This window comes from Coregonus lavaretus, assembly GCF_964263955.1.
Source record: "Coregonus lavaretus genome assembly, contig: HAP1_SCAFFOLD_2722, whole genome shotgun sequence".
NCBI lineage: Eukaryota > Metazoa > Chordata > Actinopteri > Salmoniformes > Salmonidae > Coregonus > Coregonus lavaretus.
This window is the reverse complement of record NW_028157100.1, coordinates 2099-27805: the sequence shown is the minus strand read 5'-3', so window position 1 is coordinate 27805 and position 25707 is coordinate 2099. Positions and strand designations below refer to the sequence as shown.

Sequence of the window (25707 nt, the reverse complement as noted above, 5' to 3'; positions counted from 1 at the left end):
TTTCATCAGACCAGAGGACATTTCTCCAATAAGTACGATCTTTGTCCCCATGTGCAGTTGCAAACCGTAGTCTGGCTTTTTTATGGCGGTTTTGGAGCAGTGGCTTCTTCCTTGCTGAGCGGCCTTTCAGGTTATGTCGATATAGGACTTGTTTTACTGTGGATATAGATACTTTTGTACCTGTTTCCTCCAGCATCTTCACAAGGTCCTTTGCTGTTGTTCTGGGATTGATTTGCACTTTTCGCACCAAGGTACGTTCATCTCTAGGAGACAGAAAGCGTCTCATTCCTGAGCGGTATGACGGCTGCGTGTTCCCATGGTGTTTATACTTGGGTACTATTGTTTGTACAGATGAACGTGGTACCTTCAGGCGTTTGAAAATTGCTCCCAAGGATGAACCAGACTTGTGGAGGTCTACAATTTTTTTCTGAGGTTTTGGCTGATTTCTTTTGATTTTCCCATGATGTCAAGCAAAGAGGCACTGAGTTTGAAGGTAGGCCTTGAAATACATCCACAGGTACACCTCCAATTGACTCAAATGATGTGAATTAGCCTATCAGAAGCTTCTAAAGCCATGACATCATTTTCTGGAATTTTCCAAGCTGTTTAAAGGCACAGTCAACTTAGTGTATTTAAACTTCTGACCCACTGGAATTGTGATACAGTGAATTATAAGTTAAATAATCTGTCTGTAACCAATTACTTGTGTCATGCACAAAGTAGATGTCCTAACCGACTTGCCAAAACTATAGTTTGTTAAAAATAAATTTGTGGAGTGGTTGAGAAACAAGTTTTAATGACTCCAACCTAAGTGTATGTAAACTTCCGACTTCAACTGTGTATATATATATATATATATATAATGTATATTTAAATACCGGACTCTCACATTGCTTGTTCTGATATTTCTTTATATGTTTCTTTTTGGATTATGTGTGTATTGTTTTGTATTGCTAGGTACTATTACTGCACTGTTGGAGCTAGAAACACAAGCATTACACTGCACTTCTGTGCACGCGACCAATAAACCACCAAGATTCAGTGAACATGAACGCAGCTCTCTTTGCAATTCAAAGCAGAATCAATCAGAAGCAGATATACTATATGACCATAAAGTATGTGGACACCTGCTCTTCGAACATCTCATTCCACAATCAGGGGCATTAATATGGAATTGGTCCCCCCTTTGCGACTATAACAGCCCCCACTCTTCTGGGAAGGCTTTCCACTACATGTTGGAACATTGCTGCGGGGACTTGCTTCCATTCAGCCAAGAGCATTAGTGAGGTCGGGCACTGATGCTGGGCGATTAGGCCTGGCTCACAGTCGGCGTTCCAATTCATCCCAAAGGTGTTCGATGGGGTTGAGGTCAGTGCTCTGTGCAGGACAGTCAAGGTCTTCCACACCGATCACGACAAACCATTTCTCTATGGACCTCACTTTGTGCACGGGGCATTGTCATGATGAAACAGGAAAGGGCCTTCCCCAAACTGTTGCCACAAAGTTGGAAGCACAGAATTGTCTAGAATGTAATTGTATGCTGTTGCGTAAAGATTTCCCTTCACTGGAACTAAGGGACCTAGCCCGAACCATGAAAAACAGCACCAAACCATTATTCTTCCTCCACCAGACTTTACAGTTGGCACTCTGCATTGGGGCAGGTAGCATTGTCCTGGCATCCGCCAAACCCAGATTTGTCCTTCAGACTACCAGATGGTGAAGTGTGATTCATCACTCCAGAGAACGCATTTCCACTGCTCCGGAGTCTAATGGTGGTGAGCTTTACACCACTCCACCACTCTGCTCGATTTTATACACCTGTCAGCAACGTGTGCGGCTGAACTAGCCGAAGGGGTGTCCACATACTTTTGTATATATAGTGTAGGTCTTTGATGAACACTTCCTGGTTGTGATGAATGGCTAATGAAGGGTTAGGGATGGTGGGAAACAGTGGAGGCTGCTGAGGGGAGGACGGCTCATAATAATGGCTGGAATGGAGTTTAATGGCTGGAATGGAGTCAATGGAATGGTATCAAACACATGGTTCCATTCACTCCATTCCAGCCATTATAATGAGCCGTCCTCCCCTCAGCAGCCTCCACTGGTGGGAAACAATGCAGCACTATTCATAAAGAGATAGCTAACACCCACTGGTTCTTGGCCAGCCTTTCATGTATGGACACACAGGGACAGACAGGTCATGGAGGAGCTCATTACAAATCCATGGGGAGCTGTAGTGGCTCTCTACTGTACTTAAAGGGGAGGGCCTATCTAGGCCCGAAGCACAATGATACTGTAGTTGCACAATGATTGTCGTTATAACGGGAATGGCTGTAGATCAGTGACAGTGACAGTTTGGTCTGGGATGAATGATCTGGATAGGTCTGATATCGTGACACAACCAGTGTATTCTGTGTTAGTCTATTTGTGTGTGTAGTGGATTATGTGTACACACCCCCATACCAACACTCATGGAATAATACCATATACTGTACACAAATAAGACAACGGTTTAAAAGCAAAGCATAAGGGAGAAACTGTGGGCTAGAGTGCAGCACAGTTGGTCAATCCTGCAAAATACGCTATGCTACAACACAAAATCAACCACCAGAGTTAGCTTCGAGAGAGAACAAGAAGTTGATCCAAGCATCAAAGTAGACAAACTATCTCTTCTGATGTTGGTGAAATGCTACGACTACACTAAGCTGTTTACAATTAGCTTCAAATACTAGCTAGGAACCATTGTCGTTCCCCAGAAAGGAAACAACAACCAAATAATCATGAGTTAAAGATGCTAACGCTAGGCTAACACTAGGCTAACACTAGGCTAATGCTAAGATAACGCCAGGCTAACATCCCAGCGAAACTTCACCCTTAAGTCGTCACGTACAGAAAGAACTCTAGCGGAAGGCCTTTTTATCCTCAAAAAGCTGTTAAATAAACAAGTTTCTTATTTATTAGACGTGGGATTAGGATTAGGATTGGCCCTTTCATTATGATGATGGGGTTATTGATTAAGAGCATTGATTGGAATGACGTCCGCTGCGAGCCTGATTTCACAGTGTGGGGCTAATGTACGCTGGATTAGTTCTAATCATCCGTTAAGAAGTTTGTTTATAGCTTGCTCTTAATCTATAATAAACTAATGCTGAGAGTAATAGTTTTCATATGACACCCCACCACCACACTCGGCCTTCCTCTGCCTCGTCAATGGAATAAGTAGTTTAAATACAAAACTATTAACTAGTAATCTCTAGAGAATATGGTAGGGAATGGTGTAGCATGACAGTAATGTACTGTACAGATACAGAATCTACTCTTATTAACAATCCCCATTCAATAACATCTGATCAACAGGATTTATGTGCCTATCGTATAGAACTCTGGTGAATTGTTACGCACTGTGATCATACAGGTGATATAGGGTAGGGCGCGGACATCGACTCCAGGGGGTTAAGCCTTTTAAAGCAGGAAAGCGGAACAACGTTAGACAGTAGTGCTGTTTGGTTGCTTGCCTAACTATAAGGCCTCAGCTGATACTAGTGTGTAGCCTGTCGAACCGAAACTGGAGGCCCCACCAGGGCTTTGTGGTTCGCTAGAATGGAGCCAAGCCTGTGTCACTGGGTTTGAATGTACTTTGGGCTGGCGCTGGCCTCCGTGTGTAATTAAATCCACCAGAAGGAGCAGTGTACCACATTGTCGTGCTTCCCACTTCTCTGTGGTTGCCTTTTGGAGCAGTAGAACAAACACTCTGGCTCCACATATGTTTGCTTCCTGCTGACTAACCAATGGGTTGCCAGCAAAGACACATTCGGCATAACCCCCTGTTTTTGTGGGGTTGGTTGAAGCGCGTGCGGAGCCAGCTGAGATCAAAGAAGTTGGCGCTAGTAACTGCTCTACGGTCAGTTTAGCATTTTTCCACTCTGACGCCACCACACATACACAAACACACACAGGGACTGGGAAGGGGGTATGTGGTCAGCCTGTGTAAGTACTCTCTCTCCACTAGCCTGGTGGTCCAGTGTGTTAGTGCTTTAGCCAACTGCTCTCTTCATTGTCATGACAAACATCAACTGCTGATATCCAGATGTATGACATGACAACAACAGAATAGATGGCTACAGTCCATACAGTATGACATGACAACAACAGAATAGATGGCTACAGTCCATACATCTCTCCTCTCCTCTCTTTATCTCTCCTCTCCTCTCTTCACCTCTCCTGTCCTCTCTTCACCTCTCCTGTCCTCTCTTCAGCTCTCCTGTCCTCTCTTCATCTCTCCTGTCCTCTCTTCACCTCTCCTGTCCTCTCTTCACCTCTCCTGTCCTCTCTTCACCTCTCCTCTCCTCTCTTCATCTCTCCTCTCCTCTCTTCACCTCTCCTGTCCTCTCTTCACCTCTCCTGTCCTCTCTTCATCTCTCCTGTCCTCTCTTCACCTCTCCTCTGCTCTCTTCACCTCTCCTCTCCTCTCTTCACCTCTCCTCTCCTCTCTTCATCTCTCCTCTCCTCTCTTCACCTCTCCTGTCCTCTCTTCACCTCTCCTGTCCTCTCTTCACCTCTCCTCTCCTCTCCTCTCTTCACCTCTCCTCTCCTCTCTTCATCTCTCCTCTCCTCTCTTCACCTCTCCTGTCCTATCTTCACCTCTCCTGTCCTCTCTTCATCTCTCCCCTCCTCTCTTCACCTCTCCTGTCCTCTCCACCTCTCCTCTGCTCTCTTCACCTCTCCTCTGCTCTCTTCACCTCTCCTCTGCTCTCTTCACCTCTCCTCTGCTCTCTTCACCTCTCCCCTCCTCTCTTTACCTCTCCCCTCCTCTCTTCACCTCTCCTCTCTTCACCTCTCCTCTCCTCTGCTCTCTTCACCTCTCCTCTCTTCACCTCTCCTCTCTCCACCTTTCCTCTCCTCTGCTCTCTTCACCTCTCCTCTCTTCACCTCTTCCTCCTTCCCTCCCTCCTCTCCTCGAACTCTCCTCTCCTCGAACTCTCCTCTCCTCACCTCTCCTCTCTTCACCTCTCCTCTGCTCTCTTCACCTCTCCTCTCCTCTCCTCTCCTCTCCTCTCCTCTCCTCTCCTCTCCTCTCCTCTCCTCTCCTCTCCTCTCCTCTCCTCTCCTCTCCTCTCCTCTCCTCTGCTCTCCTCTGCTCTCTTCACCTCTCCTCTGCTCTCTTCACCTCTCCCCTCCTCTCTTTACCTCTCCCCTCCTCTCTTCACCTCTCCTCTCTTCACCTCTCCTCTCCTCTGCTCTCTTCACCTCTCCTCTCTTCACCTCTCCTCTCTCCACCTTTCCTCTCCTCTGCTCTCTTCACCTCTCCTCTCTTCACCTCTTCCTCCTTCCCTCCCTCCTCTCCTCGAACTCTCCTCTCCTCGAACTCTCCTCTCCTCACCTCTCCTCTCTTCACCTCTCCTCTGCTCTCTTCACCTCTGCTCTCTTCACCTCTCCTCTCCCTACCTCTCCTGTCGTCTCTTCACCTCTCCTCTCCTTTCCCCACCTCACCTCTCCTCTCTTCACCTCTCCTCTCTTCTCCTCTCAGGGTTGGCACCAGGGAGCCCTGGCCTTATGGTTATATGTGTGTGGTGACTGGGCTGGGTTTAGAGCATTCTTGGTAGTGACACTCCCCAGTTACTCAGTCTGACTTACACAGCTGAAGGAGTTGAGCCAGCTCTGTTATGGCAGGTGATGCATGTACAGTGAGGGAAAAAAGTATTTGATCCCCTGCTGATTTTGTATGTTTACCCACTGACAAAGACATGATCAGTCTATAATTTTAATGGTAGGTTTATTTGAACGGTGAGAGACAGATTTTATTTTATTTTTCCAGAAAAACGCATGTCAAAATTGTTAGAAATTGATTTGCATTTTAATGAGGGAAATAGGAATTTGACCCCTCTGCAAAACATGACTTAGTACTTGGTGGCAAAACCCTTGTTGGCAATCACAGAGGTCAGACGTTTCTTGTAGTTGGCCACCAGGTTTGCACACATCTCAGGAGGGATTTTGTCCCACTCCTCTTTGCAGATCTTCTCTAAGTCATTAAGGTTTCGAGGCTGACGTTTGGCAACTCGAACCTTCAGCTCCCTCCACAGATTTTCTATGGGATTAAGGTCTGGAGACTGGCTAGGCCGCTCCAGGACCTTAATGTGCTTCTTCTTGAGCCACTGCTTTGTTGCCTTGGCCGTGTGTTTTGGGTCATTGTCATGCTGGAATACCCATCCAAGACCCATTTTCAATGACCTGGCTGAGGGAAGTAGGTTCTCACCCAAGATTTGACGGTACATGGCCCCGTCCATCGTCCCTTTGATGCGGTGAAGTTGTCCTGTCCCCTTAGCAGAAAAACACCCCCAAAGCATAATGTTTCCACCTCCATGTTTGACGGTGGGGATGGTGTTCTTGGGGTCATTGGCAGCATTCCTCCTCCTCCAAACACGGCGAGTTGAGTTGATGCCAAAGAGCTCGATTTTGGTCTCATCTGACCACAACACTTTCACCCAGTTCTCCTCTGAATCATTCAGATGTTCATTGGCAAACTTCAGACGGGCCTGTATGTGTGCTTTCTTGAGCAGGGGGACCTTGCCGGCGCTGCAGGATTTCAGTCCTTCACGGCGTAGTGTGTTACCAATTGTTTTCTTGGTGACTATGGTCCCAGCTGCCTTGAGATCATTGACAAGATCCTCCCGTGTAGTTCTGGGCTGATTCCTCACCGTTCTCATGATCAATACAACTCCACGAGGTGAGATCTTGCATGGAGCCCCAGGCCGAGGGAGATTGACAGTTATTTTGTGTTTCTTCTGTTGTCACCTTCTCACCAAGCTGCTTGGCGATGGTCTTGTAGCCCATTCCAGCCTTGTGTAGGTCTACAATCTTGTCCCTGACATCCTTGGAGAGCTCTTTGGTCTTGGCCATGGTGGAGAGTTTGGAATCTGATTGATTGATTGCTTCTGTGGACAGGTGTCTTTTATACAGGTAACAAACTGAGATTAGGAGCACTCCCTTTAAGAGTGTGCTCCTACTCTCAGCTCGTTACCTGTATAAAAGACACCTGGGAGCCAGAAATCTTTCTGATTGAGAGGGGGTCAAATACTTATTTCCTAATTAAAATGCAAATCAATTTATAACATTTTTGACATGCGTTTTTCTGGATTTTTGTTGTTGTTATTCTGTCTCTCACTGTTCAAATAAACCTACCATTAAAATTATAGAGTGATCATTTCTTTGACAGTGGGCAAACGTACAAAATCAGCAGGGGATCAAATACTTTTTTCCCTCACTGTATATGGTAGGTGAGTTAAGTTGGAATCCAGTTGAGATGAAGTGGGTCCATTATGTTACAGTTTCCAATAAGATAGTATAATCAACCTGTGACCTTATGTGGAACATTAAAATGCCTGCTAAGAGAGACAGGCACACACGAATAAACATACAGCTCTCTCTCTCTCTATCTCTCTATCTCTCTCTCTCTCTCTCTCAACACAGAGCCGGGATTGAATTGACGGCATGGTTTCCATGGTAACAGGGGTGAGCATGCGGGTCTGCAGCCGAGGTGGGGTGTGTGGCACATGCCTAGGCCTGTCTATCTGCGCACAACGCGTGTGTCTGCGTGAGACAGAGAGAGAGTGTGTGTGTGTATATGTGTGACTGTGTGTATGTGTGTGTGTGCCTTCATCGGTATGCAGCTGGGCAGAGTGATGCCGGTACGTCAGGCGCATTCTCAGTGCAGCGGGAAAAACATAAACATGAAAACAAAGAGAAGGGAAAAAGGGGCGAAAGGAAGGGTGAAAGAGAGAGAGGACTGAAGGGTGAAAGAGAGAGAGGACTGAAGGGTGAAAGAGAGAGAGGACTGAAGGGTGAAAGAGAGAGTGGACTGAAGGGTGAAAGAGAGCGAGGACTGAAGGGTGAAAGAGAGAGAGGACTGAAGGGTGAAAGAGAGAGAGGACTGAATGACTGAAGGGTGAAAGAGAGAGAGGACTGAAGGGTGAAAGAGAGAGAGGACTGAAGGGTGAAAGAGAGAGAGGACTGAAGGGTGAAAGAAAGAGAGGACTGAAGGGTGAAAGAGAGAGAGGACTGAAGGGTGAAAGAGAGAGAGGACTGAAGGGTGAAAGAGAGAGAGGACTGAAGGGTGAATGAGAGAGAGGACTGAAGAGTGAATGAGAGAGAGGACTGAAGGACTGAAGGGTGAAAGAGAGGGAGGACTGAAGGACTGAAGGGTGAAACATAGAGAGGACTGAAGGGTGAAAGAGAGAGGACTGACGGGTGAAAGAGAGAGTGGACTGAAGGGTGAAAGAGAGAGAGGACTGAAGGGTGAAAGAGACAGAGGACTAAAGGGTGAAAGAGAGAGAGGACTGAAGGGTGAAAGAGAGAGAGGACTGAAGGGTGAAAGAGAGCGTGGACTGAAGGGTGAAAGAGAGAGAGGACTGAAGGGTGAAAGAGAGAGAGGATTGAAGGGTGAAAGAGAGAGGACCAAAGGGTGAAAGAGAGAGAGGACTGAAGGGTGAAAGAGAGAGAGGCTTGAAGGGTGAAAGAGAGAGAGGACTGAAGGGTGAAAGAGAGAGAGGACTGAAGGGTGAAAGAGAGAGAGGCTTGAAGGGTGAAAGAGAGAGATGACTGAAGGGTGAAAGAGAGAGAGGACTAAAGGGTGAAAGAGAGAGAGGACTGGAGGGTGAAAGAGAGAGAGAACTGAAGGGTGAAAGAGATAGAGGACTGAAGGGTGAAAGAGAGAGAGGACTGAAGGGTGAAAGAGAGAGAGGAATGAAGGGTGAAAGAGAGAGAGGATTGAAGGGTGAAAGAGAGAGGACCGAAGAGTGAAAGAGAGAGAGGATTGAACGGTGAAAGAGAGAGAGGGTTGAACGGTGAAAGAGAGAGAGGACTGAAGGGTGAAAGAGAGAGAGGCTTGAAGGGTGAAAGAGAGAGAGGACTGAAGGGTGAAAGAGACAGAGGACTAAAGGGTGAAAGAGAGAGAGGACTGAAGGGTGAAAGAGAGAGAGGACTAAAGGGTGAAAGAGAGAGAGGACTGAAGGGTGAAAGAGAGAGAGGACTGAAGGGTGAAAGAGATAGAGGACTGAAGGGTGAACGAGAGAGAGGACTGAAGGGTGAAAGAGAAAGAGGACTGCATCTCACACCCACACAGTCACATTTCGCACAAACATATAACGTGCATACGTTATGTTTCTGGTGTTTCTCTATAAAGAGACTAGTGTTTAGGCTGATCTCCCTGGGGTTTCTCTATAAAGAGACTAGTGTTTAGGCTGATCTCCCTGGTGTTTCTGTATAAAGAAACCAGTGTTAAGGCAGATATCCCTGGTGTTTCTGTATAAAGACACTAGTGTTAAGGCAGATATCCCTGGTGTTTCTCTATAAAGAAACCAGTGTTTAGGCTGGTATCCCTGGTGTTTCTCTATAAAGAAACCAGTGTTTAGGCTGAAATACCTGCTTATCTGTACTTAGAAAAGCACTCCGTCCCCACCTGAACGACAAGGGGGCCTGATTGTGGTCAAAGAGGATTAGATAACTTAAACACACACATTTGGGAGAGAGAGAGAGAGAGAGAGAGAGAGAGAGAGAGAGAGAGAGAGAGAGAGAGAGAGAGAGAGAGAGAGAAAGCAGACAGAGACAGATATGGGCACATACTGTAACACAGTCAGTACAGAAACACATGCCCACACGCGCACACACACGCGCACACACACACACATACACACACACACACACACACACACACACACACACACACACACACACACACACACACACACACACACACACACACACACACACACACACACACACACACACACACACACACACCAGTTCTGTAAGCATGAGAACATGAAAGAAATAGGGGAAATGTAATTGTTGATGAAAGACTCCGCAGGTGCTTTAAGAAAAGACAACTATGTCCAAACACTAGGTGGGGAAAGGGGGATACCTAGTCAGTAGCACAACTGAATGCATATTGACTAAATGTGTCTTCTGCATTTAACCCAACCCCTCTGAATCAGAGAGGTGCGGGGGGCTGCCTTAATCGACGTCCACGTCATCAGCGCCCGGGGAGCAGTTGTTCTGCCTTGCTCAAGGGCAGAAGGGCAGATTTTTCCACCTTCCCGGCTCGGGGATTCAAACAAGCAACCTTTCAGTTATTGTCCCAACGCTACTCTACATGCTACACAAAGAGCCTACACAGACAGACCATCATCTCGCAGGCGAGAGAAACAGGAAATATAATAAGTAAATTAAATGCTAACAATAAACCCTACCACTAACTGTTGATGACAGAATTCTTACAAAGTGGGAATGGTATATTTAATAAGGAGGGTCATGGGACTATCTGGCCCACGTGTGGCGAGTTGATAAGAGCATGGTGCTAGCAAGGTCATGGGTTCAATGCTCGCAGAGATCACATTCACATACTACAAAATGTCTGAACTCTCTGTAACGTAAGTCGCTTTGCATAAAAGCGTCTTCTAAGTGGCGTGACGGACGTCTCCAGTTGTGTTTACACTTGACCATTGTGACGCGTATCCATGCATATCTACTTTCTATGCGTATTGTGAAGAACCAAAGCAGTCAGCATGTGACTGCCATATTCATACATTGTCCCTGATCTGTGGCATCGGCCCAATGACCTTCAGTCTAGCAGCACACTGGCAACACACACACACACACACATAGCCATAAAAACATTGGGCAGTATGTTATTTCTATAACCAATTGATATCTTCCAATCTAACAAATACAAGGTGTTGCAGTAATAGGTATATATGTGTCACTGTATTTAAAACATGTAAACACATCTCACCATTTACACGGCTGCTACTTTCAGCATCTGGATGATCCACAGCAATGACATCCAAACACACAGACATACACACACACACACACACACACACCACAGACTGCATCCCTCACTGGAATAACAACATATACACATACTGGAATAACAACAGTTGTGTGCAAGCTAGAGGTCAAACCAGAGCCTGATAAAAACAGCAACAAGCCTTCTTTACACACACATTCCCCCAGACACAGTTCCCTAGCAGATGTCCACACACACAGCGACAAAACAGGTCCCTGGTACTCACACAGAAACACATTATGCCGTCCCTCATTTCTCCTCCAGATGGTTGAGCATACTGATGACATCACAGTGTTATCAGCTGGAGAAGTCTCCGGAGCCATGGCAGAGAAGGATGCTGCTAACGCTAGGCTAACGCTAGCCCCCTTAGGTTCCCCATCCAGTAAGTACATGTACTGCAGCCTGCCTACCGTGTGTACAAAACATCTGCCTGAGACTGGCTCCCTGCGACGGCCATTTTGGATCTAAGTGAGATGCTTTCCAAGAGCCTGCCTGCATGCTGCTACTGTAGCTGAGCAACTGTGGGGCAGCGTGTCTGACTTTGTGCGTCTGCCTGGGCCAGCTGTTAGCTGCTCCCAGGGCGGAACACACACAGGTAAACAATAAAAGGAGAATTTACTCTTGGGAGTACATTACCTAGACATAAGAGATGTACACTTGGAGAGTCAAGACAGGGTTAACTAACAGCATCAACAAGCAGCCACATGTAAAGGAGTGAGTAGGAAGTGGTATAACCCAAGACAGCAGTTCTGTGCGCATGTTCAACTGAAACACCCATATAAACAATGGGATTCAACCTGAAACACCCATATAAACAATGGAATTCAACCTGAAACACCCATATAAACAATGGAATTCAACCTGAAACACCCATATAAACAATGTGATTCAACCTGAAACACCCATTAAACAAAATGATTCAACCTGAAACACCCATTTAAAACAAAGGGATTCAACCAGCAGTATTACTGTTCTTTCCAACAAACCTCATCCTCTGCATGATAGTCAACATTATGTCCACCTGTAACCTTCATATCTGTCATATGACTGTGGACAAGAAGAGAGTAGCTCATAGGCTAAAGGTACTGAGTGCAGTGCAGTTGTACTAGGAAGGATTTCTTAACTCCTAGATTAAATTAAGTTCAGTGTATGTTTTGTCTGGTACACTAAATGAGCACTGTGCATATAGGTGCAGTTATTTCATATGGGTGGTGTAGTAATATCATATGGGTGGTGAAGTAACATCATATGGGTGGTGTGTTAATATATGGGTGGTATTGTAATATCATATGGGTGGTGTAGTAGTATAATATGGGTGGTGGGGTAATATCATATGGGTGGTGTTGTAATATCATATGGGTGGTACAGTAATATCATATGGGTGGTGTAGTAATATCATATGGGTGGTGTACTAATATCATATGGGTGGTGTCATATCATATGGGTGGTGTAATATCATATGGTGGTTGGGTAATATCATATGGGTGGTGCTGTAATATCATATGGATGGTACAGTAATATCATATGGGTTGTGTACTAATATGATATGGGTGGTGTACTAATATCATCTGGGTGGTAAAATATCATATGTAGAATATTTTTGACGGTCAGATTATTTACTTGAGGTATAACCATAGGCTGTAGTTGTGTTATGTGGTAAGTCTCATGATGGTGCTGATGTTCTTTATATTTCAGTGTCTTACTGGGCTAGATCCCAGACCATGTAGGTCTACTGTAAAGCACTATCTCAAAACCAAATCCACTACCCAATGCCATGCCCACTGCCCTATGGCAGTTCACCCAAAGAATTTAGGGAGTATTGTCTAGATAGTCTTAGTAGTAATAATTAGGTAGTAGCTAAGTAGATGGTGGTCTTACCTTGGTGGAGGCCATCTCACTGACAGAGTGTCTGGTCTGCAGGGTCTCCAGCTGGTCCAGGCACCAGTCCAGCTCCTCCAGCGTCTCCGTGGCCAGCTTCTGGTAGGCCTCCTCTGAAGGGGGGAGACAGGGGACGGGGGAAAGGGGCACAGGGGGTAGGGGGACGGGGACAGGGACAGGTAGGGGTGGTGAGTGGTGGTGGTCAGTTTTGAGGCGCTTGACAGGGCTGTGCGATGTCATCTCTTGCGTTTCGTCGGCGGTGACGCCATAGCCCGGGTTGCCAGGGTGGATGCATAGGTGACTCTTCATGGTTAGGGGGGCTTGAAGAGCAAAAACTGTCTACGGTGATGATAGCTTCCCCACAGAGAGATTGAATAGGAGGAAAATACTTGTCTCTGAGATGGTCTCTGGCTGTAGCTAAGTATCTTTGATTACCCTGAAAGTGTCAACAATCACCCTTCTGTCCCTCTCTCAGTCCTCCAGAGAGTAGTTACAGTAGTAGTAGAAGTAGTTCTAGAATCCCAAGAAGAGAAAGTTCCACAGAGTGTAGTTCTGGTATCCACAATGGACCATTCTACAATCCAGAGTGAGACGTTTAGAATCCACAACATACAGTTCTAGAATCCACAGTTGTAAAATCTAGGGGAGCAATAGTTCCACAGTGTCACACTAGAAGGAGTCCAGCCTTGCAAAAGCCCTGATGGGAAACACAGCAAAGCTGCCCCCATACTCCACCAGCTGAAAACAAAACACACACACATGGAATCCAGCGCCTACACACAAATCTTTCAACGGTCCAGACGGAGTTGTGCTCTATCCAACCCGGAGGATTCCCAGATTTGGGATAGCAGGAAAATCCGTCTCACACAATTCTACATGATCATCACTCTTCTCAGGGATATCCAGAATGAAAAACAGGAAAACTTCCTCAGCCTACCGTGGATGAGGAGTCATCGACAAAGGAGAAGTCTAAGACAAAGCCAAGACCCCCCTTCCAAACACACCTCCTCCTCCTCCTCCTCCTCCTCTACCCCCCTCCTCTAAAGACAGAGAACCCCATTCGTAGCCCACACACACACACAGAGCCACGGATGAGTTTATTTTCTGTCTCAAATCCCCTTTCCTCCCTGCAGCGATGACACATTGACGATGACCACTGCTCTGACAGATAGACGGACGGAGATAAATGTCCAAGCGGGTCTGACTGTGGCTAAAGCAACACGTCAATAGGAGGGATGGCTGACTCAAAAAGCATGAGTTGAAAACGCTTGCTTCCTGTGAAAACACTGGTCTGAGAGAGAAGCACAGCGCAGCACACAGGAAGAGCAGGACTGGAGCAACAGACTACCCGGACTGGACTGGAGTCACAGATTCTGATCTGAGCCCCTAACCACTGATACAGGGTCAGATGTCTACTGAACCCCCTCCAATGGTTAAAGTTGGGGTAAAGTTAGGGTAATCTGGTCCTAGATCTGTATTTAGGTTAGTATCTAATGGTTAAGGTTGATGGATATGCCCTGTTCGAAGACTTTGCATCCTTCCTTCTTCCCTTCCTTGATGTAATCACTAACCCATGCTTTAACCTATCCAATACTTTTCTAGATCAGTGATATGACTATATGACTAGTGGTTTTGACTATAAAACCAGACAAAGAAAACATGATGACAAACACACACACACACACACATGCACACAGACACTCACTGAGAATATTCCGCCAGTGGGATTCTGAATAGTAGTCAGTCAGGCTGAATGTCCTCATGATGAATCGTCATTAGGGAATGATGCAGGGGTATTTCCGCTCAGCCACATATTCCCTGTGTTTTTACCTAATCCCGGATTAGGGAAGACAACCCTCTAGTCATCTGGAAATGTTCTAAATCTAAGATTTGTGGTGGAGAGTAGTTAGGCTGCTAAAACATATTTATGCTGCTATGTATAGAGTTTTTTTTTTAGATGGACAATGAAAGAGTAAGTGAGAGGAGGACAGAGCTACAACCAGAAACACAGAAAGCGAGAGTAAAAAAAAAAACATCTCTCTCTCTCTCTCTCTCTCTCTCTCTCTCTCTCTCTCTCTCTCTCTCTCTCTCTCTCTCTCTCTCAGCCTTTGCTTGCGTCTCCCTCACCATCTCTCTTTCTCTCCCCCTCTCTGCATTCTCCTCATCTCTCTACCCTTTTCAATTTATTTATTTCTCTCTCTCTCTCTCTCTCCCTCTCAAATGGCTGTGCAGACAGTCAGTTGCTGGGCTGGGGGATTTCAGAAGCTTAAAGCAGGGGTCCTCTTGAAGCAGGGGTCCTCTGTCCTTGCTGACAACATCTCCTCTGACGTCAATAGCATCTCTCTCTCTCTCTCTCTCTCTCTCTCTCTCTCTCTCTCTCTCTCTCTCTCTCTCTCTCTCTCTCTCTCTCTCTCTCTCTCTCTCTCTCTCTCTCTCTCTCTCTCTCTCTCTCTCTCTCTCTCAAATGGCTGTGCAGACAGTCAGTGGCTGGGCTGAGGGGTTTCAGAAGCTTAAAGCAGGGGTCCTCTTGAAGCAGGGGTCCTCTGTCCTTGCTGACAACATCTCCTCTGACGTCAATGGCATTATTCTCCTGCTCAGTGAGACACACCAGGTCCGCCCCTCTCAGGGAAACTGAAAGGGCTTGCGCTAAACCCTGGACCGGCACTATTGAGGATCAGGAGTCCCAAGCAATTACATTTACATTTACATTACATTTTAGTCATTTAGCAGACGCTCTTATCCAGAGCGACTTACAGTTAGTGAATATTTTTTTTTTTTTATACTGGCCCCCCGTGGGAATCGAACCCACAACCCTGGCGTTGCAAACGCCATGCTCTATCAACTGAGCTACATCCCTGCCGGCCATTCCCTCCCCTACCCTGGACGACGCTGGGCCAATTGTGCGCCGCCCATGAGTCTCCCGGTCGCGGCCGGCGGCGACAGAGCCTGGATTCGAACCAGGATCTCTAGTGGCACAGTTAGCACTGCGATGCAGTGCCTTAGACCACTGCGCCACTCAGGAGTACACTGCGCCACTCAGGAGTACACATTTTAGTCATTTAGCAGACGCTCTTATTTTTTTCATACTTGTCACCAAAACAATGGTGCTTGGTAGAATTAGCTAACGGGCTAGTTGGTAAGCTAGCTCAGGGTTTCCCATATCTCTATCAAAGTTCCCCTAGTCATTCCCTTATTTGATGTAGATTGCTGTAGTAGCACATCACAGATCAGTTGACCAGTTGAATCAGGTGTGCTAGTACTGGAAGAGATCCAATACTGTGTATGGGTAGTCGAGGAGAGGTTTGGGGACGGACATACAGTGGGGAAAAAAAGTATTTAGTCAGCCACCAATTATGCAAGTTCTCCCACTTAAAAAGATGAGAGAGGCCTGTAATTTTCATCATAGGTACACGTCAACTATGACAGACAAATTGATAAAAAGAATTCCAGAAAATCACATTGTAGGATTTTTTATGATTTTATTTGCAAATTATGGTGGAAAATAAGTATTTGGTCACCTACAAACAAGCAAGATTTCTGGCTCTCACAGACCTGTAACTTCTTCTTTAAGAGGCTCCTCTGTCCTCCACTCGTTACCTGTATTAATGGCACCTGTTTGAACTTGTTATCAGTATAAAATACACCTGTCCACAACCTCAAACAGTCACACTCCAAACTCCACTATGGCCAAGACCAAAGAGCTGTCAAAGGACACCAGAAACAAAATTGTAGACCTGCACCAGGCTGGGAAGACTGAATCTGCAATAGGTAAGCAGCTTGGTTTGAAGAAATCAACTGTGGGAGCAATTATTAGGAAATGGAAGACTTACAAGACCACTGATAATCTCCCTCGATCTGGGGCTCCACGCAAGATCTCACCCCGTGGGGTCAAAATGATCACAAGAACGGTGAGCAAAAATCCCAGAACCACACGGGGGGACCTAGTGAATGACCTGCAGAGAGCTGGGACCAAAGTAACAAAGCCTACCATCAGTAACACACTACGCCGCCAGGGACTCAAATCCTGCAGTGCCAGACGTGTCCCCCTGCTTAAGCCAGTACATGTCCAGGCCCGTCTGAAGTTTGCTAGAGTGCATTTGGATGATCCAGAAGAGGATTGGGAGAATGTCATATGGTCAGATGAAACCAAAATATAACTTTTTGGTAAAAACTCAACTTGTCGTGTTTGGAGGACAAAGAATGCTGAGTTGCATCCAAAGAACACCATACCTACTGTGAAGCATGGGGGTGGAAACATCATGCTTTGGGGCTGTTTTTCTGCAAAGGGACCAGGACGACTGATCCGTGTAAAGGAAAGAATGAATGGGGCCATGTATCGTGAGATTTTGAGTGAAAACCTCCTTCCATCAGCAAGGGCATTGAAGATGAAACGTGGCTGGGTCTTTCAGCATGACAATGATCCCAAACACACCGCCCGGGCAACGAAGGAGTGGCTTCTTAGGAAGCATTTCAAGGTCCTGGAGTGGCCTAGCCAGTCTCCAGATCTCAACCCCATAGAAAATCTTTGGAGGGAGTTGAAAGTCCGTGTTGCCCAGCGACAGCCCCAAAACATCACTGCTCTAGAGGAGATCTGCATGGAGGAATGGGCCAAAATACCAGCAACAGTGTGTGAAAACCTTGTGAAGACTTACAGAAAACGTTTGACCTGTGTCATTGCCAACAAAGGGTATATAACAAAGTATTGAGAAACTTTTGTTATTGACCAAATACTTATTTTCCACCATAATTTGCAAATAAATTCATTAAAAATCCTACAATGTGATTTTCAGGAAAAAAAATTCTCATTTTGTCTGTCATAGTTGACGTGTACCTATGATGAAAATTACAGGCCTCTCTCATCTTTTTAAGTGGGAGAACTTGCACAATTGGTGGCTGACTAAATACTTTTTTTCCCCACTGTATATGTGCCCCGTAAATTGAACACTTCCACTGCTTTTCAGATTGATAATAACATGTAAAAAATGAATGTCTTCATCCTAGTTTGATGGAAGACAACATGGTATGGTAATTGAATAAGGCGACATATGATCAACTTATGAAATCATGAAGACATCTTTATGAATCTAATTAAACTTAGAGTAAGTCTTGTGGTCACCAGTATTGACACATAAACATTAATTAATCCCAACCCCAGCAATGATGTTACTAGGCAACATGGCCACATATTTCCTGTATACTTGGAAAGCAAGTGCGGCTATTTTTTGTTCTAAATATACACTATATATACAAAAGTATGTGGACAACCCTTTACATTAGTGGATTCGGCTATTTCAGCCACACCCGTTGCTGACAGGTGTATAAAATCAAGCAGACAGCCATGCAATCTCCATAGACAAACATTGGCCTTAATGAAGACCTCAGTGACACTCAACGTAGCACCATCATATGATGCCACCTTTCCAACAAGTTGGTTCGTCAAATGTCTGCCCTGCTAGAGTTGTGCCGGTCAATTGTAAGTGCTGTTAATGTGAAGTGGAAATGTCTAGGAGCAACAACGGCTCAGTCGCAAAGTGGTAGGCCACACAAGCTCACAGAAAGGGACCGACGAGTGCTGTAGCTCGTAGGGCGTAAAAATTGTCTGTCCTCGGTTGCAACACTCACTACTGAGTTCCAAACTGCCTCTGGAAGCAAAGTCAGCACAAGAACTGTTCGTCGGGAGCTTCAGCCGCACACAAGCCTAAGATCACCATAAACAATGCCAAGCATCGGCTGGAGTGGTGTAAAGCTCGCCACCATTAGACTCTGGAGCAGTGGAAACGCGTTCTCTGGAGTGATGAATCACGCTTTACTATCTGGCAGTCCGATGGACAAATCTGGGTTTGGCCCGAATGCATAGTGCCAACTGTAAAGTTTGGTGGAGGAGGAATAATGGTCAGGGGCTGTTTTTCATGGTTCCAGTGAAGGAAAATCTTAACACTACAGCATAAAATTGGGGCGGCAGTATCTTAGTGGTTAAGAGCGTTGTGCCAGTAACCGAAAGGTCGCTGGTTCTAATCCCCGAGCCGACTAGGTGAAAAATCTGTCGATGTGCCCTTGAGCAAGGCACTTAACCCTAATTGCTTCTGTAAGTCGCTCTGGATAAGAGCGTCTGCTAAATGACTAAAATGTAAATAAAATGACATTCTAGACGATTCTGTGCTTCCAACTTTGTGGCAACAGTTTGGGGAAGGCCTCTTCCTGTTTCAGCATGACAATGCCCGTGCACAAAGCGAGGGCCATACAGAAATGGTTTGTCGAGATTGGTGTGGAAGAACTTGACTGGCCTACTCAGAGCCCTGACCTCAACCCCATCTAACACCTTTGGGATGAATTGGAACACCGACTGCGAGCCAGGCCTAATCGCCCAACATCAGTGCCCGACTTCACTAATGCTCTTGTGGCTGAATGGAAGCAAGTCTCCGCAGCAATGTTCCAACATCTAGTGGAAAGCCTTTCCAGAAGAGAGGAGGCTGTTATTGCAGCAAATGGGGGACCAACTCCATATTAATGCCCATGATTTTGGAATGAGATGTTCGACGAGCAGGTGTCCACATACTTTTGGCCATTAAGTGTAGTCTTGAGCTCCTCCTCCACATAATCAAGTCAGATCAATTAGTATTGGCAGGTCCTAAGGATCAAGCTGGGTCTTGATTGCTCTAATTAATGGACTCTAATGGTACCATTGCTTTTCCCAGTGGCTTCTTTTACAGATCCTTACAATACAATATATCTTCATTATCCAACAGTGGAAATGATGCAGGTACAAAACACACACGCATGCACGCACACACACACAAACCTTCTTAGAACGTCACAAGCACTGTGTCTTAGAACGTCACAAGCACTGTGTCGGTCACCTATGCTAGCGACGCCAGTGTGGGATCATTAGCTGTTCATGATAGCCCTACAATAACATGGCAAGTGGTATTCCAGCTCAAATCTATATTACACAGTCATGCAGGAGTGAAAAAACAGCTGAGTTGGCCTCCCGAGTGGCGCAGTGGTCTAAGACACTGCATCGCAGTGTTAGCTGCGCCACTAGAGATCCTGGACCTTCGCCTCTCCCGTGTCCGTACGGGAGTTGTAGCGATGGGACAAGACTGTAACTACTAATTGGGTACCACGAAATTGGGGAGAAAAAGGGGGTAAAATACAAAAAATAATAATACTTTTTTTTTAAACAGCTGAGTTAAGACAAGAAATCAAACTTCAAGTCCATTGTAATACTGTCCTTTAAATCACTAACTTCAAAGATTATCTTAAAGGAGCTGCTTTAGAAAGCACAACAGGGCACCAATGTGTAAAACATGCCCTTTGTCTCTCTCTGCTGTGTACATCTGGTACTGGTGTTGCAGTACCGTAACTCCAATAGTATCTCTCACCATGTAACTCCAATAGACCACCACGATCACTCACCCTGTAACTCCAATAGACCATCACCATCTCTCACCCTGTAACTCCAATAGACCATCACCATCTCTCACCCTGTAACTCCAATAGACCATCACCATCTCTCACCCTGTAACTCCAATATACCATCACCATCTCTCACCATGTAACTCCAATAGTAACACCACCATCACTCACCATGTAACTCCAATAGACGATCACCATCTCTCACCATGTAACTCCAATAGTAACACCACCATCACTCACCCTGTAACTCCAATAGACCATCACCATCTCTCACCCTGTAACTCCAATAGACCACCACGATCACTCACCCTGTAACTCCAATAGTAACACCACCATCACTCACCATGTAACTCCAATAGTAACACCACCATCTCTCACCATGTAACTCCAATAGACCATCACCATCTCTCACCATGTAACTCCAATAGACCATCACCATCTCTCACCTTGTAACTCCAATAGACCATCACCATCACTCACCCTGTAACTCCAATAGACCATCACCATCTCTCACCCTGTAACTCCAATATACCATCACCATCTCTCACCATGTAACTCCAATAGACCATCACCATTTCTCACCATGTAACTCCAATAGACCATCACCATCGCTCACCCTGTAACTCCAATAGACCATCACCATTTCTCACCCTGTAACTCCAATATACCATCACCATCTCTCACCCTGTAACTCCAATAGACCATCACCATCTCTCACCCTGTAACTCCAAAATAGACCATCACCATCTCTCACCCTGTAACTCCAATAGACCATCACCATCACTCACCCTGTAACTCCAATAGTAACACCACCATCTCTCACCCTGTAACTCCAAAGACCATCACCATCTCTCACCCTGTAACTCCAATAGACCACCACGATCACTCACCCTTTAAATCCAATAGTAACACCACCATCACTCACCATGTAACTCCAATAGTAACACCACCATCTCTCACCATGTAACTCCAATAGACCATCACCATCTCTCACCATGTAACTCCAATAGACCATCACCATCTCTCACCCTGTAACTCCAATAGACCATCACCATCACTCACCCTGTAACGCCAATAGACCATCACCATTTCTCACCATGTAACTCCAATAGACCATCACCATCTCTTACCCTGTTACTCCAATAGACCATCACCATCTCTCACCCTGTAACTCCAATAGACCATCACCATCTCTCACCATGTACCTCCAATAGACCATCACCATCACTCACCCTGTAACTCCAATAGACCATCACCATCTCTCACCCTGTAACTCCAATAGACCACCACGATCACTCACCCTTTAAATCCAATAGTAACACCACCATCACTCACCATGTACCTCCAATAGTAACACCACCATCTCTCACCATGTAACTTCAATAGTAACACCACCATCTCTCACCATGTAACTCCAATAGACCATCACCAACTCTCACCCTGTAACTCCAATAGTAACACCACCATCTCTCACCATGTACCTCCAATAGTAACACCACCATCACTCACCATGTAACTTCAATAGACCATCACCATCTCTCACCATGTAACTCCAATAGACCATCACCATCTCTCACCATGTAACTTCAATAGACCATCACCATCTCTCACCCTGTAACTCCAATAGACCATCACCATCTCTCATCCTGTAACTCCAATAGACCATCACCATCTCTCACCCTGTAACTCCAATAGACCATCACCATCTCTCACCATGTAACTCCAATAGACCATCACCATCTCTCACCCTGTTACTCCAATAGACCATCACCATCTCTCACCCTGTAACTCCAATAGACTATCACCATCTCTCATCCTGTAACTCCAATAGACCATCACCATCTCTCACCCTGTAACTCCAATATACCATCACCATCTCTCACCATGTAACTCCAATAGTAACACCACCATCACTCACCATGTAACTCCAATAGACCATCACCATCTCTCACCATGTAACTCCAATAGACCATCACCATATCTCACCCTGTAACTCCAATAGTAACACCACCATCTCTCACCATGTAACTCCAATAGACCATCACCATCTCTCACCATGTAACTCCAACAGTACCACCACCATCACTCACCCTGTAACTCCAATAGACCATCACCATCTCTCACCCTGTTACTCCAACAGTACCACCACCATCACTCACCAATGCACCCCAGGAGTCACCACAGTCCCAAAACACTTAAAACATATTTTTATCCTTTCTACCATGAGGTTATCACTGATCCATACATGATTGGATAAGTGAAAGCCTATTAACCAATCCAACACTCTCAGATCCAGATCTGTAATCACTGCAAGGAATGAAGGAAGGAATTAGGGAAGGATGCACTGTATCAGAACAGAGCCAGACGTGCTCCCCGTCATAAGCCAAACCAACAAGACTGGGTTTTGTTCATTAGGCACCAAACAGAAGAAAACGGACTTAAACAAGGAGCAACTACCTGGACTTATCTAATAAGAAATGCTAATTTCCGTTTTTCAGAAAAACGTTTTCCGTTGCGTGCGCTAATGAACACGCACCTGGACTGAGGCCAACCAAAACGTTGTCCTCTGGCACGGCTCAATAGCAAACGTTCCCACAGACAAACACTTCAGAGGATCATCGTCCAACCCACTCAAACGCAGGCAGGCATTCCAAGCTCAAAATGGTCATTCCAAGCCCCAAACACAGCATTGGGGATCCAGGCTGGAGTTGAATGAAGAAATCAAACCTGGTCATGGCAATGTTTATGCAGCATCTATGTTGCCTACATCTATGTCCATGTACATACGTTTTATTCAGAAAACTGGGAGCATCTACTTTTGAAGGGGAGTCCTCCTTCTGTAACCAAACTTATTTCATGATTTTACTGGACAACAACACAGAAATGTATTGTATATGCTACTGCAATGCCCGCTGGAAGACGTTTGTGGATTACCTATGATCCCAATGGAGGAAAATGGTTTAAGTCAATTTAACTCACTACAATGCACTGATTGAAAGAGTTCACTCAGGATCTTCATGTGAAAGAAAGTAACTGTCAATTCACAGAAAGAGGTCCGCTGTCATATCAGTTCACTTGTTTGCAGTACCAGGTGTGTGTGTGTGTGTGTGTGTGTGTGTGTGTTAGTCTTACCTGAGAAAGAGGACTTGGTGATGGGTGGTTGTTGGTTACACATAGGGGATCGCCTGTTAAAGGAAACCACAGATAAATAAGGATTTGATCAGGGATGTCTTTCCTTCTCCCAACAGATACAGTACATTCTCTCTCACAAACACACACACACACACACACACACACCAATTTTAGCACCAAAACAATACACTACAATGAATATACTCACTTGTTTGAGGCTCTATCTTGTTGCAAGTTGGTTAGTGCAGCAAAGTTATTCCGTACTGTTCTCAAACTAGCCAGTACCTACACAGGGTGGGGTACAACAGGACACATCAGACACTACGTGACATCATGTCAACAGCAATAATGTCCATAAAGAAAAGTCTTAATTTATACACAATTTCTTAGTATACCCAAAACATGTTGGCCTTCACATTATCTGAAGCAAGTTGTACTGAGGTAAGAGTACTAAATCAGGCCCCAAAAAGTTATAAAGGTCTTCCCAGCAGGCAAAACTTGTTATATGGTTGAAATGATGTCATTTTAACCAGTTTTGCCCACTGGGTAAGAACTAATAAACACAAGTGAAAGTGGAGCACATGGGCACTGACCTGTGCAAATGGTGTGACTATCAGGTCATCGCCATGGCTGTAAGAGAGGAAGAGGAGGAGGAGGAGGAGGAGGAAGAGGAAGATGGTGTATTTACAATGTGAAAACGTACACATCCCGGACCTCCTATCTCATTGGAAAAAGAAATGTGAGGAAAATCTAATTCATGTTAAGATATCGCATGCATTTGTCAACACAGATCAACCATATACGGAGATGGAATTAAAAAATGATAGATACAATATATAATCAGTGGCCAGTTTATTACAGACAGTGAGTCACGTGGCAGTGGCTTGCTATATAAAGCAGGCAGACAGGCATCGAGGCATTCAGTTACTGTTCGATTGAACGTTAGAATGGGCAAAACGAGTGACCTAAGCGAATTTGAGCGTGGTATGATTGTCGGTGACAGGTGCGCCGGGTCCAGTATCTCAGAAACGGCCGCCCTTCTGGACTTTTCACGCACAACAGCGTCTAGGGTTTACTGATAATGGTGCGACAAACAAAAAACATCCAGTCAGCTCGTTGATGAGAGGTCGAAGGAGAATGAAAAGAATCATTCAAGCCAACAGGCGGGCCACAAACAGACAAATAACGGCGAAGTACAACAGTGGTGTGCAGAGCGACATCTCGGAACACACAACTCATCGATCCTTGTCACGGATGGGCTATTACAGCAGACAACCACACCGGGTTCCACTCCTATCAGCTAAAAACAAGAAGAAGCGGCTCCAGTGGGCACTCGATCACCAACACTGGACAAATGAGGAGTAGAAAAACATCGCCCGGTCCGACAAATACCGGTTCCTGTTGCGTCATGCTCATGGCAGTCAGGATTTGGCGTAAGCAGCATGAGTCCATGGCCCCATCCTGCCTGGTATCAACGGTACAGGCTGGTGGCGGTGGTGTAATGGTGTGGGGAATATTTTCCTGGCACTCGTTAGGTCCCTTGACACCAATTGAGCAACAAAAGTTTCCAACACTTTGTAGAATGCATGCCCCGAAGAATTCAGGCTGTTCTGGAGGCACGATGGGTGTACCTAATAAACTGGCCAGTGAGTGTATGTTTTTATATATTTATGATTTATTTCAAAAAATATTAAATGTAGTTGTACTGTATTGGAATATAGGGTTTGTCTGTGTGACAAGGTACAGCTAGGCAGGGGGAAAAGCACACTGTGTCAAACAAAGATTCAAATCATGAGTTTAATAATATAATATAATAATAATATGCCATTTAGCAGACGCTTTTATCCAAAGCGACTTACAGTCATGCGTGCATACATTTTTGTGTATGGGTGGTCCCGGGGATCGAACCCACTACCTTGGCGTTACAAGCGCCGTGCTCTACCAGCTGAGCTACCAGTGAATGCAGAAATATCAGATGTGTGGGGAGAGAGGGAGCAGGACCGTTGATGCAGCCTGAACGATGACATCTTGACTTAGGTCTTCAGTTGCTGTGCTATCATGTGTCCATACATATGGGCGTGTTTGAAGCACAATAAACTAGGAAATAAATAAACATTTAATGCACTGTACAAATGAAAATGTGGCTAAAATACAGTATCAGAGAAGTTCAGATATACTGCAGATCATGTCCCTTTTGAACTGAATCTATCTGTTAATTACCTTAATTTTGGATTCCTCAAGCCATGTGTTAGGAAACCGATTTAACAAGCCTATTAATATTGTTGCACTAGCTAAGTCTAGGGCTCTTAGGCCTAGTTAACTGGTCTGTAACCTGATTTGATGTGCGCATTAATTAAGCGTATGCGACTAGGTGTTGACTGCATGTACAGTTGAAGTCGGAAGTTTACATACACCTTAGCCAAATACATTTAAACTTA

The 25707-nt window shown here is 45.4% G+C and overlaps 1 protein-coding gene across 1 annotated transcript in view; it reads right to left on the bottom strand.

Annotated features, from left to right (window-relative positions):
• LOC311125814 (3',5'-cyclic-AMP phosphodiesterase 4D-like) overlaps window positions 1–23548 on the bottom strand; it is a 47566-nt gene extending 24018 nt beyond the window's left edge. Inside the window, exons 1-3 of the mRNA XM_084199846.1 lie at window positions 23478–23548; window positions 23270–23322; window positions 12722–12834 (exon numbers count right to left, since the gene is read on the bottom strand). Coding sequence (XP_084055972.1) covers window positions 12722–12834; window positions 23270–23312 — 156 coding nt within the window. The 5' untranslated portion in view covers window positions 23313–23322; window positions 23478–23548. The remainder of the gene's footprint in view (window positions 1–12721; window positions 12835–23269; window positions 23323–23477) is intronic.
• Window positions 23549–25707: the final 2159 nt, after the last annotated feature.